The sequence below is a fragment of the Natrix helvetica genome, assembly GCF_964273705.1.
Source record: "Natrix helvetica genome assembly, chromosome: 1".
In the NCBI taxonomy this organism is placed as follows: Eukaryota; Metazoa; Chordata; class Lepidosauria; order Squamata; family Natricidae; genus Natrix; species Natrix helvetica.
Genome location: NC_138548.1, coordinates 361,283,293 through 361,308,651, shown reverse-complemented (window position 1 = coordinate 361,308,651; position 25,359 = coordinate 361,283,293). Strand labels below are relative to the sequence as shown.

At 41.2% G+C, this 25,359-nt stretch overlaps 1 protein-coding gene across 1 annotated transcript in view; it reads left to right on the top strand.

Moving 5' to 3' along the window:
- Window positions 1–25,359, top strand: part of LOC309382465 (vomeronasal type-2 receptor 116-like) — a gene marked incomplete at both ends in the record, with an annotated part of 95,908 nt that overhangs the window by 66,558 nt on the left and 3,991 nt on the right. Inside the window, one exon of the mRNA XM_081934010.1 lies at window positions 23,874–24,780. Coding sequence (XP_081790136.1) covers window positions 23,874–24,780 — 907 coding nt within the window. The remainder of the gene's footprint in view (window positions 1–23,873; window positions 24,781–25,359) is intronic.

The window sequence follows — 25,359 nt, the reverse complement described above, 5'->3', positions numbered from 1 at the left end:
AATTCTCTCCCTCCTCTGTGTCTGAAGTAAAGAGCCCAATCAAGGTCCACCTGAAGTGGAGGAGCAGTTGGACAATTGCTGGGTATGTGACCCCCTTTTTGGGGAGAATCCGGTGGAAAAAAGGGAACCGACTTTTATCAGTGAGAGCCTCTGAAACAATTGCATCACTGATCTGAGAAAAACAATGAAGGATGCTATGTTATATTTGGGGTCAGATCAAGTCCAAAATACTAGATTTTAAGAAACGTTACTCATGAACATATTAGAATAGTTTATTGTTAATGACTCAAATCCCATCAAGATACAGGATATAACATGCAGAACATTAACAAGACTGTACATAAAAAATAAAAATAAAAAAGCAAGTTAAAAGGAAAAAAAATAAAGAATGCAAATAATATTTCTGTAACACGCCAAAGAACACGGTGGACACAAAAGTCAGGGACATCAAAATTCCTGGTATAATTTGTCAGTTGTATAATCCAAGAGGTGCTTAATTAAACTTTTTATGTTCTAAAAGACAGGATTTTGGTGTTCTGTCATTTTCCATAGCTTTAATTTTAGACTACTAAATATATTTCCTGATTTTAGAAAAAGAGAAAAAGTGCATATTCAGAAATCATCCCCGAGGCAGCAGTGAAGTCCTTTTATCTACCTATAAAATACTTGGAAGATGCTGTGATTTTATTTGTTCTGGTAGTGATTTATTTGAAGAAATAAATATCAGCTCTACATATGAGCATTTCAGTAATCTTGGCATTCCAGACTGCAATATATAGGGATAAGGAAGCTGGAATGTTTTTATATCTACATCTACATCTACATCTACATCTACTTCTACTTCTACTTCTACATCTACATCTACATCTACATCTACATCTACATCTAATCTACATCTACATCTATATGTATATCTTTTTTCGTAGATTTTCACAGGTATAGGTATGCAGGTCTTGGCATATTCAGGTCTTTTCCCATGTAAGATTGAGAGTATCGTGGTGACGTTTCAATGAGGTCCCACTCGCCATCTTCAGGCTGGTGCCTTCGGCTTCATGCTTGTGCAAGCAAAGCATAATCGGAGCTGCTGTCTTTCTATAAATATTGGTGGGGGCGTGTGGAGTGCTGGCTTTGTTGCTGTAAGTGGGTTGGTTGGCTGTGTTGTTACATTTTGATTAGTTGATGGAGTTGATGTATGCAAATTAGTCGGCTGTTTCGTAACATCCTGTGTGGCTGAGGTACTAGCTGTGTGCCCATTAGTCTTTTGTGTTGTAATGACCTGGGTAATGGGCTGTGTGATGACATCCTGAGCTCTAGTGTAGTGATATCCTGAGTCCTGTGCTGCAACATCCTGGGAGGTTGGCTGCATTGTAACATCCTGAGCCTTTGCATTGTAACCTTCTGAGTTTTGTGATGCAATGTCCTGAGCAGATGGCTGTGATGTAACATCCCGGGCTTTGGTTTGGCTCCGAGTTTGCAGTCTGGCTATGTGTTCATGACATGTGTCAGGCTGCACCCCCCTCCAACCCCCACACAAAGCAAACTGACACACGCCATGAACACATGGCCAGACCGCAAACTCGGAGGACATGGTCAGCAAGTGATGCATCTGACCCGTGACAAATCAGCCATCAAGAGGCATATAGATATAATCACCATCAACAGACTATTCAAAAGGGAAAATCAACAAGTGAAAAAGGGAATAAAATGTCTCAAACACCGCACTAATAGTCAACACCCAGATGAGCAGAGATTAACACCAAGATTAACTAACATAAATTAACATTTATGAATTGAATGCTGTGAATGTTGTGAGCTGCCCAGAGTCATTTCAAAATGAAATAGGTGGTAAATTAATTAATTAATTAATTAATAAAACAAAATCAAAAATTAAGATAAAAACAATACCTCAATGAAGCTAACAGTAAGCAGCCCAAACAAGGAACCATCAAGACCATTCCCATCAACACTGACAAGCTATGAGAATATAAAATGAGAACAAACCCTTCTCACTACTAGAACTGATGATGTTACCTAGTTTTGTAATGAAATGTCTGCAAGAAAACAACCAAACTCAAAAGAGCACCAACAACCTCATGAATCACAGAATTAGTATGACAATAGGAGCCAACTCTTCCCAACAAATTACAAAACTCATTTTGAGATTATGAAAATAATATCATCTTGTCAGAATAAAAGATGATACTACAATATATATTTAGATCCTTAGTCATCTATACTTCAGGATCTTTCATTACTCCTAGGAAGTCATTAATGTCTAAACTAAATAAAAATGAAGAAACTATGGACCCTTCTCTTAGCCCTTAGTAAGTATTGATCTTTCTTCCCATGCCTGCCTTCAGCCCAAACCACACTCTCAAACAAGTGCTAGTAGAAAACGTTTTGATGAGGGCAACAGCCTGAGTTACATTTGAAGGGCAATCAATTTCCTCATTATAGTTCTCTCTTTACTTTGTCGAATGCTGTACTAAGATTTATAAAGGCGGCAAGCTATTGTTTCCCTTGACTGACTTTTTCTTTTGTAATTGGTTGATTCAAGCTATTGCCAAGAGTGGATCAACACTGTCTAAAGCCTGCTTGTTATCCTGCAAGGTCTGCTCTTTTCATCCAGTCACTCTCAAATCTACTCAAGAGGAAGTGAACATATATTTGAGCCACAACATCTAGTAGAATAGGTCCGCAATTGCAAGGTTCCTTTGTATTCCTATTTTATAAATAGGAAGTAGCATTGACATCTTCCATCCAACTTGATATGGTAAATATTACATCTATCTGTAAAGGAACCTTCCAGAAGAGGGCTCTACCAGTCTGAAATGTACCATCATCAATAACATAGTCACTCTACCCATTGCCTATCCACTGCAAGGCGAAAGTCTCTTCTGCATGTTTCCAACATACATTTTCTGATATACAATACAATAGTAGAGTTGGAAGGGACCTTGGAGGTCTTCTAGTCCAACCCCCTGCCTAGGCAGGAAACCCTATACCGTTCCAGACAGATGGCTATCCAACATCTTCTTAAAGATTTCCAGTGTTGGGGCATTCACAACTTCTGGAGGCAAGCTGTCCCACTGATTAATTGTTCTAAATGTCAGGAAATTTCTCCTCAGTTCTAAGTTACTTCTCTCCTTGATTAGTTTTCCACCCATTGCTTCTTCAGGTGTTTTGGAGAATAGTTGGACTCCCTCTTCTTTGTGGCAACCCCTGAGATATTGGAACACTGCTATCATGTCTCCCCTAGTCCTTCTTTTCATTAAACTAGACATATCCAGTTCCTGCAACCGTTCTTCATATGTTTTAGTCTCCAGTCCCCTAATCATCTTTGTTGCTCTTCTCTGCACTCTTTCTAGAGTCTCCACATCTTTTTTACATCGTGGCGACCAGAACTGAATGCAGTATTCCAAGTGTGGCCTTACCAAGGCATTATAAAGTGGGATTAACACTTCACGTGATCTTGATTCTATCCCTCTGTTGATGCAGCCTAGAACTGTGTTGGCTTTTTTGGCAGCTGCTGCACACTGCTGGCTCATATTTAAATGGTTGTCCACTAGAACTCCAAGATCCCTCTCACAGTTACTACTATTGAGCACGGTACCACCTACACTGTACCTGTGCATTCCGTTTTTTTATATATTTGATGCATATGTAATGTAGATACTGTATATTATATTTTTCCTTCAAGAAGTATTTCACAAACAAGACTAGGCAAAAGATGGAATAAAAATCAATGGCATCATTGATTTTAATCATTTAATATTTGCAGATGATGTTCTTCTTCTCTCACGAGACCCAGAAGAACTGTCAGGCCTGCAATTATATTCCTTTTTAGGATCTTTGGTCTGACACACTCTCTCTTATTTCATTATGCTGTTTCATTAGTGTAGTAATTGGGAAGGGGAATAGAAAGGAGTAGAATTGTGGAATGTGTTGTTATCGTCATTCCTTTCTAGAAGCCCAAGGTCATCTTTTGTCTCCGCACCTCAACACCTGACCGGAACCAGCGGGGTGGAGATGCCAGCGTGGAAGAAGAAGATTGGACCATGTGATGGATTTATGGGTGTGGCGATAAGATCATGAACTTTAAACTGGGTGGAATCCCAGGAAGTTTTCAGATTTGGGATTCCACAGTTCGTTGCCAAAATGTCTGACTTATTAAATTGGAACTTTAAGGATAGTTTTGCCTTGGACTCTGATTTAATTCTGCATGATATTTGGAACGCTGACAAGAACTACACATATAAGAGCTGCACAAATCAGGAGAACAATTTGGTTTAAAAATAAACTGAAAAAGAGTCAGGTTAAGCTAGGAGTGCACAGAGAGCCATGGATAGAAAGACCTGCCTTGGATTAGAGAACAAACCAAAGCATACAATATCATCAAGCGAGTAAAAGAATTGAAATGGAAATGGGCTGGTCACATACCAAGAAGGAGTGGACCAAATCAATCATAGAATAGATCCCACTTGATAAAAGCATACATGAAAGAGACAAAAACAAGATGGATCGATGACATCAGCAGGTATTGTGGGCCCAATTTGCAAATGAAAGCTCCGGACCGTATTGGTTGGAAACATATGGAAGAGGCAAGCAAAGAACATGCTGGCTTGATAATATCAAATCTGATGCAAAGTTGAACATTTGACAATTGAAAGAAAATGTGCCTGATAGATTGGTGTGTGGGTGTGCTTGTAATTTTTTTTTAATATAAAGAGATTAATGCGTAAATATGAATAAGTCCATAAGTTATATATGTTTTTTTTAATGTAGGTAATAATTGGGATTCTATTAATGAATCATGGATTTGTTCACCTTGGATAATACCATTATTTTGATTAACCTACCCTCAAAACTGTGTCTTGTGGAAGACCTTTTGACTGGACACAGAGCCTTCCCAAGTGTGCAGCAAAGCCTCCAAAGCAATGAGGATGGTATCATAAGAGGATATGATACCTTAAATTCCCCCCTTTTCATTGTGCATTCCAAAACACAGCCATAAAATCTATTATGGCCATGGTTAAAAACAGCTCCTGAATTCCATAGACAAAATATAGGTGGATTTATCACTCATACACCACAAACACACTCACTTTTCCAAATACTGAAACACACAAACCAACCTGTGGGACTTTGTAGGGGCCTATTAATGTTGACATCTGGATGGAGATGTCCCTCTTAGCTCCATCAACAATAGCCAAAAGGTTGTCCTTCCTTCCACAGCTGTAGTTGGGAACATTGGCTTCTCCAGTAGAGAGTATATCCAGCAAAGCATCTGAAGTGCCAAGAGCATTGACATAGTTGTCATAGATGCTGTAGCCAAGTGTGAGATTGTGCAGAAACTGGGGGTTCTTGTTGACCATTTGAATGGCAAAAATCAGGATCAGTTGTTTAAAATAATTTGTCCTACTGTAAAAAAAAATAAAGCTCATGTTATTATCATCAACAGAAACAACATTTTTCCCATTCAATCCTCTTTGTCTCCAGAAGCCTACTATGTCTTAAGCCAATACAGATATAAAGACAAAGGCAAATGATAGTCACCCATTAGCAGTTAAGTTTTATGAACATTGAGAAGATTGGGTGGAGCTTGGAGGCTGGAGTTGTGTTGGCACTGTGGTTAGAATGCAACATCTCAGGCTAACTCTGCCCACTGTCAGGATTTTGATCCTGATGGGCTCAAGGTTGATTCAGTCTTCCATCCTTCTGAGGTTGGTAAAATGAGGATCTGATTGCTGGGGGCAATATGCTGACATTGTAAACCAGTCAGAGAGTCCTTTAAAGCACCATGGAGCAGGGTTTAAGTCTAAGTGCTATTGCTATTGTCTATGGAGATTCTAATTGCTATTGCTGTTGAGAAGATGGGATGGAGATAGTCCTTCACCATGGCTATATTCAGAATCATTCAATCACTAAAGTATAACCATATAACACTAACCATGTAATCATTACCATATAAGGAAGAGGATATTTCATATGTGACCCAAAAAAGCAACTGTAGAAAGAAGTCATCCTTTATTCCTCTAAAAACTAGACATTGAATATGAGTAGTTATTTAAATATGGAAATCGGCTGGGCAGAGGCATCTACAACCCTTTCTTCTTTTTTTTCAGAAACTTTTATTCATTTCTTATTAAAATATTGGACACTGTGACCATCCTGGTGTTATCTCTGCCATACATACTAAAATATAAAACAAATAACATACAAGTAACATTGTCTTCTTACATTACTAATTATAAATTATTATTCTACCCAATATACATTTATATTTACATATATTACATCACATTTCGTCTTCACAAATCCTAATTATTTCTTGTTCCAACTCCCATCTCTCATTTCCAACCATTGGTAAAGCCTATTCCATGTATCATAATATTCAGATTCTCCTTTGTTTCTTAATTCTACCATCAATTTATCCATTTCTGCATATACAAATATTTTCTTTATTATCCCCCTTTCTAAAGGTATATTTTCATTTCTCCATTGTTGAGTGTATACCATTCTCGCTGCCATTATGATATGTAATATTAAATATATTGATGCTTTACTATAATCTTCTGTTATGATTCCTAATAAGAATAATTCTGGTTAGAATAATTCTAACCTTTGTCCAATCATTTCTTCCAACCACATCTGGATACATCACCAAAATTCTTTCGCTTTTTTGCCTGTCCACCACATGTGGTAATATGTGCCTGGTACTTGATTACATTTCCAGCAATTTGGGGATACATTGCTAAACATTTTGGCCAGTCTTGCTGGTGGAAGATGCCACCTATAAAACATTTTGTATAAATTCTCCTTACATGATGTGGCCAGTGTTAGTTTTCTGTTTTTTTTCCCCCACAGTTTTTGCCATTTTTCCAATTCAATGTTATACCCAAAATTTTTGGCCCATACCACCATAATCTCTTTGACAGATTTTTCCTCCATTTCATAACCTAGTAAAAATGTATAAATTACCTTAATCAATTTCTCACCCATCCAATAATAGTTTGCCTAGAGTTGTTAATTCTCTATTAATACTCCACATTTTCAAATCCTTCATATAGCAAGATTGAATTTGTAGGTATGACCACCACTCTAATTCCACCCCTTGTGTTTTAAATTCTAATCTACTTTTCAATTCCTACTTTTTCATTTAGTACATCTTTGTATGAGACAATCTTTCCCAGATTAATGAGGTTAGGGAGTACCAGTGTTTCTAAAATAGAGAGTCAGACTGGGATTTTCATGTAATTTAATTCTGTTCCATACCACCAAGAGCATGTCGTATATAGAGCTTTGGAAGTATTGATGTTTTCCACACCATAAGAAAAAAAAACATACAACCCTTTCAATCACTACTTAAAACTGGGCTCAGTATTCAAGTAATGAACATAGTGTTAGAAGGGAATGCATAAATAATCTGGATGTTTCAGGTTTTCTTTGCCTCATGCCATGAAAACGAAAATAATTCAAAAAAAAATTAGACAGGTCCTGCAATATACTATAGGAGTAGATGAAATAAAGAGTGTTAGAACTGCAAATGGAGGGAATGCAACTCCACCATATTGAATAACTTACGAGCGAGGCGGATTAGAAGGAGCTGTGTTGAAAGGCAACATTCTAGGTGATGATGTCGTTTCAGTGGTGACTATGCCAATGAAATGGTCTCCTGGACTGTAATAGTTCCATGGTTTTTCCCCATCCTGGTTCTCAAAATTCAGTGGACATTTAATTTCAAGGTTCACAGAAACTGCCCGAGACGCCAGCAGCATCAGAAGCAGAAGATCCATAATTTATAGGATTAAATCAATTCCTTTCCTGAAGAACAAAAATAATGAAAAGAATTCAAAACACTGTCAGTTTCCTGAGTCAGACAGAGACAAACCAATCTTCGCCTGGAAAGGAGAGAAAGATATATTCAAGAGCACAATCTCTGCTTATCCCTTATATGTGCCACACAATATGACCTGTGTTATTTTTCCTTCTCTGATGCAAATCCCTGTCATCTTTCTTCAAATTGATGTTTACATCAAGAGCAAGAAGTAACAGAAGAGTCTCAAAGACCAGAATTATGAAAATTACAGTGAGAAGAAGCTTCTCCACTTGGGATCCTGAACTTCTTCGAGAGTTCCATGTGTAAAGGGACAGCTGCAGAATCTTACCATCTTAATGAAAAATAAAAAATCCACCCCTTGGGGCACTAGTCTATAGTGGTTGTGGTCCTTCCTGTCAGTACATGTCCAGAAAGGAATATAGTTCAAAACCCAGATAATGCCTTCTGCTGTCCTTCAATGTGGGATCTTGTCTCCAGAAAGAACATCAGCCACAACTATAGAGTTTGGTGACATTCTGTCTTCTAATGCCTATTAAGTAATCAATGCCCTTGAAACCTGTCTAATGTTAAGAGCTGGGCCTGTTTGTGGTTTTTGTTTTCTTTTAGATCTCCATATTTAAATCCTAAATTGGAGTTGATTTTAAACTTGCTTGTGACTAAAGTGAAATTTTATTTTCTATGTTTACTAGAAATATCATTTTTGGGATGACTAGATTAAATTAAAAACTTGGAAAGGACCTTGTAGGTCATCTAGTCCAACCACACGCTCAAGCAGAAGACACTACACCCCTCATAGTGAACCTATGCCATGCAGTCTAAAATGACAGCTGTGTTGTACATCTGTATACGGTCATGTACTCCCCTGATGCCACAGGCTTGCCTGAGGTCTGGGTCCAGGACCTTCTTAAAAGTATGCACTAGGAGGCATTCTGGCCAGTCTCTTAGTTTTCCAGCCAGCCTCCGAAATTCCCAAATCAATTCTTTTACGGGTCGGCCAGCTTGCTTCAATTCTTTAATCTGAGCCTCAGCTTCCACTTGCTGCACAATGTTGTTGAATCTGGTCTGCATCAGTTGGACGAACTCATCGGCATCTTCTAGCTCAGGGGCTCCTTCGTCGTGAAGGTCAGCTATCCATTCTGATGCCTCTCTCTCGTTCATGCTGTCAGCGATAGCGGAAATCAATTCCTGATCGGAGAGGTATTGATTTCCATATTGGTTGATGTGAGCCCAGACTCAGTTGAGAAAGTAAGATAGCTTCCCTGGAGTCCCATCAAATGTAGCTTGGAACCATGGAGGGAGAATGTCTGGTGGGACTTGGTGCTGAGCTTGCGTGGGTTGCTGGTCTGGCCCCTGCTGTTGAGCCGGAACCTGCTGTGGGATCACAGGCACTTGTTGGGCCAGAACCTTCTCGGGAATCACAGCCTGGGGCTGAAGTTACAGTTGCTGCTAAGCCGGTGCCTGTTGCGGAACCCAGACTGGGGGTTGGAAAGACCCCAGCAGATGAAAAGGCATCAGTGGCAGGGCTGGAGCTGGCATCCACTGATATTGCACCCATTCTTGGCTGGGATAGAACATCCACCCAGGCGGGATCTGGCTCACTGGTGGTAGTCCAAAACCCGGTTGCTGCAAGGCGGTAGTGACACCCAAGAAGCCTTGTTGTGGGTCCAGCATTCCATGGCTGGTCTGGTTCAGCAAACCCTGTTGTTGGGTCATCTCTATCCTGGGGCTGCGGTTGGCCCAGTCCGAGGCATGAGGCTGTGGGCTGAACTGCTCTGCACAGAGTAGAAAGAAGCTGATGCTCTGCTCCATTGCACTGCAACTTCTGCTCCTCCTGCTTTGCTTCTTGTCTTCTTTTCTCTTCATTGGTCAACCAAAGAAAGCCACCTGTCTTCCTCAACAAACATTTTTCAGCACCTTCTTCTCAGTTGCCATTTCTCTTGGCCAAAACAATCACTGTGGTGCTGGATTTCCTGGCCACAAAACCAGGAAACCAAGTGAAGAGATGGTTGGGGAAGAGCTTGGCTAACTCCATCATTCTTTCATGTTCTGCTGTCCAAATTATTATATGCTCCATATGGTTAGGAGTTTCTCCACCATACCCTGATTCTAACTTCCACTCCCAGCCTGGAGAGATCATCCTGCAATGCAATGAAGACTCTGCTGTCATGTTCTACATCACTCTCAGCTACTTGGGCTTCCTGGCTTCCATATGCTTCATGGTGGCTTTCCTGGCCAGGAATCTTTCTGGGGCCTTAAATGAAGCCAAGCTGATCACCTTCAGCATGCTGGTCTTCTGCAGTGTCTGGGTGACTTTTGTGCCCACCTATCTGGGCACTAAAGGGAAATACATGGTGGCTGTGCAAGTTTTCTCCATCCTGGCCTCCACTGCTGGTTTGCTGGGCTGCATCTTTATCCCCAAATGCTGCATTATCATTCTGAGGCCAGACCTGAATACAAAAGAGCAGCTTACGGCCAGGAGAAATATATAAATGAGATCCAGAGGAATTTACAACAGGAAAATCCTAGGAAATGCTCCACGCTGTTCTCCATACATGAGAGAGCCAATTATTTTGCTTGAAATAAATAAAGGGTAGTTCGACAATAGTCCCCCCCCTCCTTTTTGGCTAGAAGTGGAAGATAGCTGCTGAGCTCTTTTGAACAATTATGATATCATATCTGCCCTGTGCCCTTAGCTGAGCCCTGAAATGCCCCACCACGATATTATAAACATAACACTTGTGCAATGGGAACCTTGTTGATATGCCAGAAATAATTGTATAATTGCAGAAGGAATATTAAAATGCCATTATTTTAATTGTCTCATAATTCGTTTGCAACAGTGTTTTTTGTTTTGTTTGTTTTTTGCAGTTTTGGACTGGAGATCTCAGCATCAGTAGCATAAGGAGAGCAGAGATATACCTCTTGAAAAATTAGGATACGTATAATCTGGATTATCCAACTGGTTAATTAAATTAATTAAGATCTTAAAGAAGAGAGGAGCTAAAGTACAGACTCATGATTTCCAGAAAAGAATTCCTATATAATTGGGTGACTGACTAACCTATGGATGTGATGTAAGGAAGATGGGTGAGATTGGGCATAAGCAGTGAGCCAGAAGTTTGGATAATGCATACATCTGCTTGTGGTCACTTTAGTTTCATTTAAAAATGGGCCCTGGCCTGAACAATAAAGCCTTAGTAAGATCACACTTAGAATCCTGCATCCAGTTTTGGTCACCATATTATAAAAAAAGATGTAGAGACTCTGGAAAGAGTGCAGAAAAATACAAGAAATATGGTTAGGAGGCTAGAGGCTAAAACATATCAAGAACCATTACAGGAATTAGGCATGCCTAATCTAGTGAAAAGAAAGACTAGGTGTGTCATGATAGCAATGTTCCAATATTTGAGAGGCTGCCATAAAGAAGATGGGGTCAAACTATCCTAAAAATATGAATTCCAGGTGTAGCTATAAAAGAAGAGACAGACATTGTGATCTCCAGAACTTAGAATATATTATCCATTAACCTCCATTGCCTCTGCTAACATTGACAAAGTGTAAAAGCTATCATTGAAGAGATGTTTGCCTTTATACATCGTTGATCAATTTGGCCATTGCGCATGTGATAAGCCCATCCACCCACCTCCCACCTGTAATTAGCTCTGTCATTTTTACTTCAGACATGTTAATCTATGGAGGCTTAGCTCCTGTTGCTTCTTTCCCTATTGTACACAGTTTTGGCTGCTCATCCCCAAGGAATGTGACAGGAAATCAAGTTGCTTCATCCACCATGCAGTGGGCACTGGTAGGGTCACAGCTACAGACTTCACAAGCCCAGTTTTTATTTGACAAATAAATAAAAAACCTTCAAAACCTAAATATACTTAGTGGCTTACATCAATGCCAAAGGATGGATGGGTGGATGGATGGGTGTGTGTGTGTGTGTTTTCGTAGATTTTCATGGGTGCTGGTATGCTGGTCTTGTATACGGGTCTTTTCTCATGTAAGATTGAGATTGTCTTGGCAACATTTCGGTGAGGTCCCACTCACCATCTTCAGGCTGGTGTTTTCAGCTTCGTGTTTGTGCGAGTAAAGCTTTACATATACATTTATATATGTAAATATATATGTTTACATATATATATATATATATATATATATATATATATATATATATATATATATATATATATATATATATATATATATATATATATATATATATATATATATATATATATATATATATATATATATATAATTTTTTGCTGATAAATAAATGAAGGGAGACTAGTATAAATCTATTTCAATCTATTTAGCTCTCATCAGCTAGCCATACGTTTACTGGGATTTGAACTTGGGCTATTTTACATGTTAGGCAGTTATAATAACCTCTAAGCCACAAGGTCTCCTCCCTTATATACATACACCCAATGATAACAGGCCACAGGATGCCACGTTGCTGCCTCTCAGCTGTCTCTTATCCAATAATTGACATTTCCAGAACTGATGGAAAATGAAATTGCACTTTAGGCACAAAGAATTTAAAATCAGCTCCAATTTAGGATTGAAATATGGAGATCTAATAGAAAAGAAAATCACAAAAGACCCTACTCTTAACATTAGGTTAAGAGTTCAAGGATACTGATTGCCTCGTTTGCATTAGAAGACAGGCAGGACTAGAGTTGTATCATCAACATAGAGTTTAACAAAGCTCCATAGTTTTGTGTGACCTTCATCTGCAATCTCTGGAGACCAGACACCACAGTGAAGGGCAGCAGAAGTCAATTATCTCTATGTTGAACTGTTTTCCTCCATCATCACTTTCTGGGCATGTTATGACAGGAAGGACTACAACAACCACAGAGATGTATTTGCAATTTTTCATCTCCAGATGGCCCCCTGCACTTGGAGTCTTAGAAGAACTTCAGGATCCTCAGAGGAGAAATTATTTCTCACTGTAATTATCACCATCCCAGTCTTTGAGTCATCTTCAGCTACATTGACTGCCTTTGATCTTAACATCAGACTGAACCACCAGGAAACCAATCTTACACCAGATAAAGGATAAATGCCACAGATCACACTCTATGTGAGACATGTTTTGGGACAGGAAAAGTGCTCTTAAAAGCACCTTTCCATGTGAGGATTTGTTTGTCTCTGTCTGAATCGGGAAATTGAGAGTGCTTTGAGCTCTTCTAACTCTTCTTGCTCTTGTTGAGAAGCAGGGAGGAGATTGATTCAGTCCTATAAGTTATGGATCTTCTGCTTCTAATGCTGCTGGTGTCTCAGGCAGTCTCTGAGAAGCTTAGAATGAAATGCCCATTGAATTTTGTGAACCAGGATGGGGAAAAACCATGGAACTATTACAGGCCAGGAGATCATCTCATTGCTACAGTCTCCACTGAAACCATGTCAATGCCTAGAACATTGCCTTTCAACGTGGCTCCTGCTAGTGAGTCTCGCTCGTAAGTTATTCAGTGTGAATGGATTTCCATTCCCTATATTTGCAGTTCTAGCACTCTTTACTTCACTCACTCCTATATTGCAAGACCTCTCTAATTTCTTCAGCCATTTTGATGTTCATGGCTTTCCTCCTTTTTGTGGAATAGACTCAAATCCAGCCATATGGCAAATAAAACTTGAAACAAGTCCAGATTATTTATGTATTCCCATCTAATACTATGTTCATCACTGGGATACTGAGTTTGGTTTAAAGTAGAGATTGAAAGGCTGGTAGATGCCTCTGCCCAGCCCATTTCTATATTTAAATAATTATTCATTGACATTCGATGCCTGATCCTTAAAGGAATAGAGGGTGATTTCTATTTGCAGTTGCTTTTCTAGGGCACTTAAGGAACATCCTCTTCATTTTATGGTGGTTCAACTTTAATGATTGAATGGGTTTGAATAATGATCTAATGAGTTTGAATATAAGTTAGAGGGCAAATGAAAATTAAGAGTGCTACAAATAAGGGGGGATTTGGAGGATTCTCTCCATTCCATCTTCTCAAAGACCACTAAAATAGCATGCTGATGGATGGCTATTATTTGCCTTTGGCTTTGGATCTGTATTGGATTAAGATACAGTAGGCTGATGGAGACACAGAGGATTAGACTGAAAAAAAATATTGTTGCTTCTGTTGATGATGATGGTAATAACATGAACATTTTTTTTACAGTGCAGGACTTTATTTTAAACTGCTAATCCTGGCTTTTGCCATTCAAACAGTCAACAAGAATCCCCAGCTCCTGCCCAATCTCACACTTGGCTACAACCTGCATGACAACTATGTCAGCACCCTTGGCACCTCAGAAGCCTTGCTGGACATACTCTCTACTGGACAAGCCAATGTTCCCAACTACAGCTGTGGAAGGAAAGAAAACCTTTTGGCTGTTGTTGATGGAGCTATGAGGGAAACATCCACTCAGATGTCAACATTAGTAGGCACTTACAAAGTCCCACAGGTTTGTGTGTGTGTGTGTGTGTTTCTATCTGGTAAAATGAGAGGGAAGGATGTGGGTGAGCAATAGATCCAACTATATTTTGCTTGTGGAATTCAAGAGCTGCTTTTCATTATGACCTTTATAGTCAGGCAGGGATCAAATGTGGTTTGGTGTGAACAAAGATGAAGAGTCCCACATATCTCTCTTATAAACATGTTTATTCAGCTGAACAAAGGTGGGTCCTCCTGTAAATTGGAAGGACACTGAATGCAGTTTGAAGCAAATATATAGATTTCTCAGCACACAGTAAATAACTTTTTAAATTATCTTTGACTTTTGTTGCAAGTCTTTGTTCATTCTAAGCCTTTGCTTTTCTGACTTCATATTTGCAGATTCAGTCTATCTGCTCATATTCTGCCTTAGTCAAGTGTCACTCTTTCCATTTTTTTTGCATTTGTCCTTTTTGTCTTTCAGTTTATCAGAGAAAGATCTTTATGTAACCATGCTAGTTTCTTCTTCAATTTCTTGTTTTTCTTTTTCAGTGGTATTGTGCTGGACTGGGCTTTTATTAATCTATTTTTCATAGTTCCCAAGCTCCTTAGGTTGTTTTCCCCTTTAAGATTTTCATCCCTGGAATCTTTCCTAAGCTCTAATTAATTTGTTAATATTCTGTATATCCTGCTTTTTGATATAGTTTAATTAAGAATAGCAGTAGCACTTAGACTTATATACCACTTTACAGCCCTCTCTAAGTGGTTTACAGAGTCGGCATATTGCCCTCAACAATTTGGACCCTGATTTTACCCACTTAGAAAGGATGGAAGGCCGAGTCAACCTTGACCCTGGTGAGACTGCCAAACTGCAGGCAGCCGGCAGGCAGCAGATATAGCCTGCAGTACTGCACTCTAACAGCTGTGCCATGGCTCTTGTAATTGTAATCAATAATTCCAAAGTATAATTCTAAATTATTCTAATATGTTCATGAGCATCAAATTGAATTTGTGAAAATCTAGTGTTTTGGATTTGATCTGTACCCAAATATAGCATAGCATTATTCATTGCTTTTCAGATCAGTGATGCATTTGTTTCAGAGGCTCAGAACGATAAGAGTCAATTCCCTTTTTTCCACCGGATGCTCCCCCCAAAAGGGATCACATATCCAGCAATGCTCCAACTGCTCCTCCATTTCAGATGGACCCTGATTGGTCTCATTACATCAGACACAGTCGAGGGAGAGAGTTTTATGAGGACGTTTACTCCTGTGCTTCTGAGGAATGGAATTTGTGTTGTTATATCACGACGATTCTCAGCAACTGGATATACAGCACCTCTCGGTGAAGATATATCTAAGTGGAGACAAGTCAATGTCTTTGTAAACTACATAGAAAATATTAACATTTGGGACAGAATTCGTATTTTCCAGTTTAAATTTGAAAGTATGCCAGGACCTATTGAAGGGAAAATCTGGATCATTGGAGCCATTGAGTATTTGGTACCAACAAGGGAGGATCTTTACAAATACACCCACAGTATTTGGAGTTTTGCTTTTCAGGAAAAAAGAAGTCCAGAAGATGATCCCCTTGGAACCCAACTCTATGTGCAATTGGAAGATCGGTTTTTCCAGTGTTCTTTTTCAAAGCACATTTTTTCTGTCAAAGGTCGGAAAAGATGCACCCAGAAAGCCCCTTTGGAGCCTATAGAGGAAAGTAGAAGTGTATGGATCCCTTTTCACCTCCGTTTACACAGTATTATTAAGACTTTGTCTTATGCCTTGAAAGAGGCATATTCTTCCAGATCCAGAAGGAGAAGCAAGAATGGTAAAGACAGTTTGAGAGCTCTAAGGTTGCAGACGTGGCAGGTATGGAGTCCCTACTAGGATAGCAATAGCAATAACAATAGCAATTAGACTTATATGCCCCTTCACAATGCTTTACAGCCCTCTTTAAGCAGTTTACAGAATCAGCATATTGCCCCCAACAATCTGGGTCCTCATTTTACTGACCTTGGAAGGATGGAAGACCGAGTCAACCTTGAGCTGGACAGGATCAAACTCTTGGCAGTGGGCAGAGTTACCTTGCAATACTGCACTTTAACCACTGTGCCACCACGACTCATATGAGGATCCATGAAATTCCAAAAGAGAGGGAGAAAAACTTTCCCAACCTCCTTATGCTACCAAAAGCCAGCAGATTGGCCAAATTAATCACTCAGGGAATTATACTGCAGGGACGGGGGACAAGAAGCTTTGGCTGAATGCTGGTGAGACCAAATTATTTTTGCTGCATGGATCTTCAGGATTGAATAATTTAACATCTTTGTTTCACCACTACTGAAAAACCATTCCAGAACTTTTGGGTTCTGCTGGACCTACAACTCCTTGAAGATCAGGTAGCAAGGAGAGCCTTTGCACAATATTGTGTTGTGCATCAATTTTACCGTTTCCTGGATCAGGAGTCCCTGTACTTAGACACTCAAACACTTCTGCACCCCAAGGGGCTAACCTTGAAGAGATTTGGAGGCTACAACTCATTGAGAATTTAGTAGTGCAGGTCCCTGGGGTTGCCCATGTTACATCACTGCTCCACTAACTGCACTGTGTACCAGTGTTGATTTTCACTTTTAAAGCCCTGCATGACATGAGTCCAGCCTACCTGAGGAACCATTTCACCCCAATGGGACAGGCCTAGATCATGTATAGATAACACATCTGATTTGAACCTTACTAGCATTCTTGACAATCCTAACTATGCACCCCTTTTCTCTGCTAGCAGTTGCACTAGGCAGACACCTCACCTCCTTCAATATTCCACATCCTTTCCTAAATAGACATCTATTATAACTGAGTCACTCTTTTTAGACACTGTACTCACCACACATGGCTGATTTGCAACATTAGATGCAGACCTTCCCTTATCAAGATAACGTCTTCTCCATGAATCACCATCCCCTGATGAGTCTTCATCATCACAAACAGCTGAACTTGCCATCTGTGTTTCCCTATTAAGTTTAGCAGAGATGGTGCAACTGTTATGCCGGGATACACCAAAGGCATCATGTTTGTGGTCCACAGTTCTCACTCTGCGAGATCCAACAGTTGTCCATACTACCATTCTCATGCAGGATCTTTGTGGTAGAAAGGGGATGATAGCAGAGCACCTCAATAGAACATATCAGCTGAGTTGGTCACCTAATTTCAGCCTGAAAACCACATGCTAAAGACAGATATTGTCTGTCTAGACAATATGTTTCATGTATATTAAACTAGCAATCTGCATACGAATAGGCAGTATCCAAACTTGTTTTGGGAAGGTCTTAATTCTTAAAACAATATCAAAATAGGTTTGTCTAGGTGATGATATAAAGATCACATCATGAAATCATATTTTATCAAGTAGCTATCTTTATTTATAATGACAGTATAGAAAAAGTAGTTGACCAAGAACTAATTTGTTATTCACAGCTCCCCAGTTATATGAGGAGCATAGAAAATCTTTTCAGTACAATTTTAAGACCATTTTATACACTTAGTTATAGTATTCAGCTTTCACTTAAGGTTCAGGGTTCTAAACATCACATCAGGAAGTATATAGATGGAATCAAGTTATATCTCCAGCATTCCCACAATCTATTAAAGTATAATGATATTTGGATATATGACATAGAAGCAGGCTTGATAGTGGGAGATTGTAAATTCGAACCCTGCCTTAACCATGAAAGCCATCTGGGTTACTTCGGGCAATCACTCCATCTCAGTCCTATCAACCTCACAAGTTGATCTTAGCCTGATGGATCCCAGGTTGATTCAGCCCAGGTTGATCTGTCTCAGTGCAACCAATCTCACAGGCTTGTTTTTATGGGGAAAATAGAAAGAAGAAAATCCATTGGATATCTTAGCAGCCTTGAGTTATTTGTAAAAATAATAAAGATTGTGAGCGTGTGTGTGTATGTACTCTGTGTGTGTGTGTGTGTGTGTGTGTGTGTGTGTGTGGTCATGTTTCCCATCTGGTCTACTTGGGAGACCAAGCAGCCTGGCAACTTTCTTCTTGAGAAGTCCATGCTTTCTTTTTTTCCCAAAGTCATTTATGAATAATCTCACTGCTTCTTAGTTCAATTTATTTGTGATGTGTTCTAAAATCTACCCTTTAATAGGCACATTTGGTCAATTATATTTTGTCAATACATTTTTTTTCAATATATGATTGACCAATTTATCTGAGCCTTTTTCACTTTTGAAGAGAGTGGTAATGCCTGTTCTCCCAACTCACTATATTTGCAAGTTAAATTACAACTGTGGCTGAAAGTTTGAATTGTGAACAGACCACCTGGGATAAGAAACCAAGTTTAACACTTTTAAAATTTCTGGATGTTTCTGTTCTAGTTCCATCCATTTCTGGAGAAGAATGAATTTTGCAATATTTCCCACTGGAAATTGTACTCAGACCAAAATGGAGATGTGGCAGCAGATCTGAATGTCATAAGCTGGGTGCTTATTCCCGGGTGGGATCCCGTCGATGAGCAACTGGGAAGTTTTGAGAGGCAGAGATTTACTATCAACAAAAATACTCTATCAATGCTAAAGTTGCTCAACAAGGTTGGAGAAATATTGATCTCTAGTTCCTAAATTCCTCAGCATCCATTTCAAGTTAGAACATAGAATAATAAAGTTGGAAGGGACCTTAGAGATCTTCTAATCCAACCCCCTGCTTGAATAGGATACCCTCTACCAATTCACACAAATGGTTGTCCAGTCTCTTTCTGAAAGCTTCCAGTGATGGGGCACCTGCAACTTCTGAAGGCAAGCTACTGTATTCCATTGGTTGATTGCTCTCACCCTTAGGAAATTTCTCCTTAGTTCTAGGTTGCCTCTCTCCTTTGTTAGCTTTCAACCATTGCTTCTTGTCTTGCACACCCAGCAAACCAGTTGTTACACCAGTTGAATTCCACCCTCTCCTTTAAGGTTGATAGTTTTAATTTATAAGGACCTTTTCCTAGTAGTCTTAACTGGGAGACTATTTTAGATAACTTCCAAAGGGGAATAGCTTTGCAATGTTTTAAATAGTCTTTAAAAAAACCTTTGCAGATCCTACCAGTTAAACGTTTCTTTCTTCATCACAGTTCCATTCCATTCCATTCCATTCCATTCTATTCTATTCTATTCTATTCTATTCTATTCTATTCTATTACATTTAATAAAACAAATATTTAATAACTCTTTTAGAATAATTGTTATTCTAAAATTTAGCATGAATCCATCATCCTACTTTAAAATCATGGATTTACGAAGAACAGTGGAATAAATTTTAATACAGATGTGAGAAAGAAACTGCTAGTTGATACCGTGTTTCCCCGAAAATAAGCCACGCCCTGCTAATAAGCCCAATCGGGCTTTTCAGAGCATGTGCCACAATACGCCCTCCCCTGAAAATAAGCCCGCCCCCAGTCCCCGCCATTAACACTGTACCACCTACCGGTACAGCTTCCAGGGCAAAAAGAGGGCTCGCCGCAAAAACAGCGGCAGGCCAGCAATGTGATCACCCCCTCCTGCCTGTTCCTACTCGTGCAAAAAAACACCGCCAACCCCAATGGCAAAGGCAGCCTGCCTGGTTCCCTTCCTCGCGTTCCTCGCCATTGTGCTCAGGGAAGCGGCTGGTGAAAAAAAAAAACTTCTCACGAGTTCAATCAAACATCTTGAAATCGCGAGAAGGTTTTTTTTTTTTTTACCAGGGGCTTCCCTGAATATAATGTCGAGGAATGCAACAAAGCTAGAAAGGTAGGAGGCACGCCCCGCGGCCCAACACCGCCCACTTTGCCCCAATGGTAAAGGCAGCCTGCCTGGTTCCTTTCCCCTCCGTCCCTTTAACGAGGGGCGGCAGGTGGGGTGGGGGGGAGAAGCGAGGCACGCCTCCTACCTTTCCAGCTCCGTCGTGTTCCTCGCCCTTTCGCTGATTGAATCCCCTTGTAAAAAAATCTCATTAGTTCAACTCGCGAGATCTTTTTTTACAAGGGGATTCAATGAGCGAAAGGGCGAGGAACACAACAGAGCTGTCAGTCTCTGGTAGCGCTAGGACACGCATCTCGCTTCTCCCCCCCACCTCTCCCCCCTCACTAAAGGGGCGGCAGGAGAGGGAACCAGCCAGGCTGCCTTTATCATTGGGGCGAGGTGGGCAGTGTTGGGCTGCGATGCGCACCTCTTTCCAGCTTCATCGCGTTCCTTGCCCTTTCGCCCATTGAATCCCCTTGTAAAAAAAATCTCATTAGTTCAACTCGCGAGGTTTTCCTACAAGGGGATTCAATGGGCGAAAGGGCAAGGAATGTGACGAAGCTGGAAAGATAAGAGGTGTACCTCACAGCCCAACACCGCCCACCTCGCCCCAATGATAAAGGCAGCCTGGCTGGTTCCCTCTCCTGCCGTCCCTTTAGTGAGGGGGGAGAGGTGGGGGGGAGAAGCGAGACGCATGTCCTAGCGCTACCAGAGACTGACAGCTCTGTTGTGTTCCTCGCCCTTTCGCTGATTGAATCCCCTTGTTAAAAAAACCTCGCGAGTTGAACTAATGAGATTTTGGAAGACTCTCTGTCCGGCAGCCAGCCCACCATAGAGAGCACTCCTAGAGCGGCCGATGCTGAAAGACTCGGCCCCGAGTTTTGAAGTTGCGCGGAGCGGGGCGGCGGCGGGCAGCAGCAGCCAGCGGCGGTGGCCTGGGAGAGCTGAGCAAGGGCTTGGTGAGGCTGCGGGTGGAACAGGCGCTCGTGCAACCCACTTCTCCAGCCGGGCAGAGCTCCATGCACTGACCTAGGGGGTATCCCAAATGTGCCAAGCCGCAGGAGCTGGGGGGCGGGCAGAGCGCCACATGGCTTGGCACCTTAGGGATTACCCCCTAGGTCAGTGAATGGTGCTCTTCCCGGCTGGAGAGGGGATTTGCCGGGCGGCTGCTCGTGAGCATGGTTACCTCATGGCTGCTTCGCCGCTGAGGCTGTGCCCGGCTCTTCGGGAGCCAGTTCACAAGGGAGCAGCCACCCAGCAGCCCCAAAACAATAAACCCTCCCTGATAATAAACCCAAGGGCATATTTCGTGGGGCAAAAGAAAATAAGCCCCTGGCGTATTTTCGGGGAAACACGGTACTTAATGCTTAATTTTTTTCTCAGTTCCATCCCTCCTAACTATTAAGTAGAAAAGTCCTTTATTTTAATGTGATGTTCCAAAAGCAAAAGGGAGGAACTAAATCAGGGGTTTCAAACTCAAGGCCTGGAGGTCGGATCCAGTCCATGGAGTGCTTAGAACTGACCTGCTGGGCCACCCTGGAAACAGCCCATTTTTTTTCTGGCAGAGCTCTCGGGCCATCACGGGCACCCCTGACATGAGTGACATATAGCTGTCCACCCCCACCCCACCTCCCAAGGTCAAACAAAACCCTGGTGTGAACCTCAATGAAATTGATTTTGACACCCCTGAATTAAATGGAGACTCTGTCAGCAGTTGCATCTCTTGTAATTACTTGGAACCAGTTAGAGAGTTCATATTTATCTAAGTGAAAAACAGGTAGTCTCTTTGGCTAATGTTCATTTTGATCTTTGTTTTCTATGGACGGTTAGTCCTAACATATTTTCTTTGGCATTAATTGTTTGTCTGCTTAGTCTCTGCCTGAGTCCAAATGTGTGGGAAAATGTGATCCTGGATTTGTCAAACGGGCTCAAGAAGGAGAGCCAGTTTGCTGTTACAATTGTGTTCCTTGTCCAGAGGGGACCATCTCCACTCAGGAAGGTGGGTGACACCATAGAAAAGAGCAAGCCTTGGGGAAGTAGATTTATTCAGAGCATTTTTACCGTGTTTCCCCAAAAATAAGACAGGGGCTTATTTTCTTTTGTCCCACGAAATATGGCCTTGGGCTTATTATAGGGGAGGGCTTATTATTTCTGGGGCAGGTGAGAAGCAAGGCGCGCCTTTTACCTTTCCAGCTCCGTCGCGTTCCTCGCCATTGTGCTCAGGGAAGTGGCTGGTAAAAAAAAAAACTTCTCGCGAGTTCAATCAAACATCTTGAAATCGCGAGAAGGTTTTTTTTTACCAGGGGCTTCCCTGAATACAATGGTGAGGAACGCGACGGAGCTGGAAAGGTAAGAGGCACGCCTCGCGGCCCAACACCACCCACCTCGCCCCAATGGTAAAGGCAGCCTGCCTGGTTCCCTTCCCTGCCATCCCTTTAACGAGGGGTGGCAGGTGGTGGGGGGAGAAGCGAGCCATGCCTCTTAACTTTCCAGCTCCGTTCCGTTCCTCGCCCTTTCGCCGATTGAATCCCCTTGTAAAAAAAGCCTCATGAGTTCAACTCGCAAGATTTTTTTTACAAGGGGATTCAATGAGCGAAAGGGTGAGGAACGCGACGGAGCTGTCAGTCTCTGGTAGCACTAGGACACGCGTCGCGCTTCTCCCCCCCCCACACCTCTTCCCCCTCACTAAAGGGATGGTGGGGAAGGGAACCAGCCAGGCTGCCTTTATCTTTGGGGCGAGGTGGGCGGTGTTGGGCTGTGAGGTACACCTCTTATCTTTCCAGCTTCATCACGTTCCTCGCCCTTTCGCCCATTGAATCCCCTTGTAGGAAAACCTTGCGAGTTGAACTAATGAGATTTTTTTTACAAGGGGATTCAATCGGCGAAAGGGCGAGGAACGCGACGGAGCTGGAAAGGTAGGAGGCGTGCCTCGCTTCTCCCCTCCCACCCCACCTGCTGCCCCTCGTTAAAGGGACGGCGGGGAAAGGAACCAGGCAGGCTGCCTTTACCATTGGGGCAAGGTGAGTGGTGTTGGGCCGCGAGGCTACATGTATTACTATCATATGAAATATCTTTTCTGTTTTTAGTTTGGATGGTTCCTTCTATATTTTGACTTCTAGGAAAATCAGACTTCTTTGAAATTTGAGAAAATATTTTAGTATAATTATTGGAAAGATTCTTGCAATGTATTCTGAATGGGCTTCCCTGCGAGGATCACTGAGAGTTTATTACTGGTCTATAATGAGGTGCTATGGACAGATATGGGGACATTTCATTCTATCCATATTTCCATTGCTCCCATTAGCCATTCTAGATTATTTGCATGATTAGCTTTTTCTGTAATCTTGTTAAATTTCACAAGATGGACATCCTCTGAGTAGAGTATATTAAAAAGTGCCATCCTGCAGGACTCGGGAAATGTATCAAGAATGATTAACTAACTCATTATTAAACTCAAATACTGTAGGTTCTACATATTAACATGAAATCCTAAAACTTTCCCGAATTCCATAGACCTTAGCTATGTATATATTAGTTATTCATTTATTTAATAAATTTTTATGCCACATATCTCCCCTATAGGGTGACTCTGGGAGGCATAACATTACACACACACACACAAACACACACACACACACACACACACAGAGGTATGTGTGTGAGAGTGTATGCATATGTATGAAAATGATATTCTTATTATCTTTATTTTGGGGAGGTTTTAAACATGCATTTGGAAAAATGTTCTTGGTATCCAATGCCCTAAGAATCCACTTTTTAAAATGTGAATGGAGAAGTTGTTAAAAAAAAACCCTTTGGTATTCTCAGATATGGCAAAGTGCAGCAAGTGTCCACCTGATCAATATCCAAATGAGGACCGAATACAATGTATCCCCAAAATTATAACCTTCCTGTCTTATGAAGAATATTTGGGCGTCATCCTGGTCTCTTTTGCTCTACTCTTGTTCCTAACTACAGGACTTGTTTTAATCATATTCATTAAGTACCTAGAAACTCCCATTGTCAAAGCCAACAATCGGGACCTCTCTTACATCCTCCTGGCCTCCCTCCTGTTTTGCTTCTTGTCTTCTTTTCTTTTCATTGGTCAGCCAAGGAAAGCCACCTGCCTTCTTCGACAAATACTGTTCAGCATCATCTTCTCAGTTGCCATTTCTTCTCTTTTGGCCAAAACAATCACAGTGGTGCTGGCTTTTCTGGCCACAAAACCAGGAAACCGAATGAAGAGATGGTTGGGGAAGAGTTTGGCCAATTCCATCATCCTTTCTTGTTCTGCTGTCCAAGTTATCATCTGTACCATCTGGCTGGCAGTTTCTCCACCATTCCCTGATTTTGACCTCCACTCCCAGCCTGGAGTGATCATTCTGCAATGCAATGAAGGCTGTGTTGTCATGTTCTACATCACCCTCAGCTACCTGGGCTTCCTGGCTGCCATCTGCTTCACAGTGGCTTTCTTGGCCAGGAATCTTCCTGGGGCCTTTAATGAAGCCAAGCTGATAACCTTCAGCATGTTGGTCTTCTGCAGTGTCTGGGTGAGTTTTGTGCCCACCTACCTGAGCACCAAAGGGAAATACATGGTGGCTGTTCAGGTCTTCTCCATCTTGTCCTCCAATGCTGCTCTGCTGGGCTGCATCTTCATCCCCAAGTGCTACATTATCATGTTGAGGCCAGACCTGAACACAAAGGAGCATCTCACGACCAGAAGAAATGTAGAAATGTGAGACAGAGAAAGTTTAAGACTTTCAGTTTAACTTTTTTCCAACAGTCTACACCAAGATAATGGTCCAAGCTGCTCTCTCTATATAAATAAATCAATGGTTTTAATATGTCTAAAGGGTGTTTGGAAGATGATGTCCCCAAGTGGATAAAGTAAAATTCAAAGATGTCCATTGAGCATTCTTGAATCCTTAAGGCAGAATATCTGCCAACGCCCTTAGCCTACTTGAGGACTGAGACACCACATCCAGGTTTTCTAATCACAATACTTGTGCAATGGGAATCGTGTTACCATGCCAGAAATATATGGTGGTGGAGGCTAAAATTCCATTATTTTGGTTGTGGTTTTAAATACTTTAAAGTACTTAAGCCTTTCAATCTCCTCCTGGGGGAAGAGTCCAGATCAATTTTCTGTGGCCACCTTGTCCAGCCTTGATACTTTAAATAAAAAATGAAATACTTTATCTACAAACTGTATAACAGAAAGGGTCTGAATTTGTTTGGATTCGGCAGGGAAGGTCAAGGTGCCAGGGGCAAGATTTGATGGTGTGAACCAGTGGTGGGATTAAAAAAAATTACT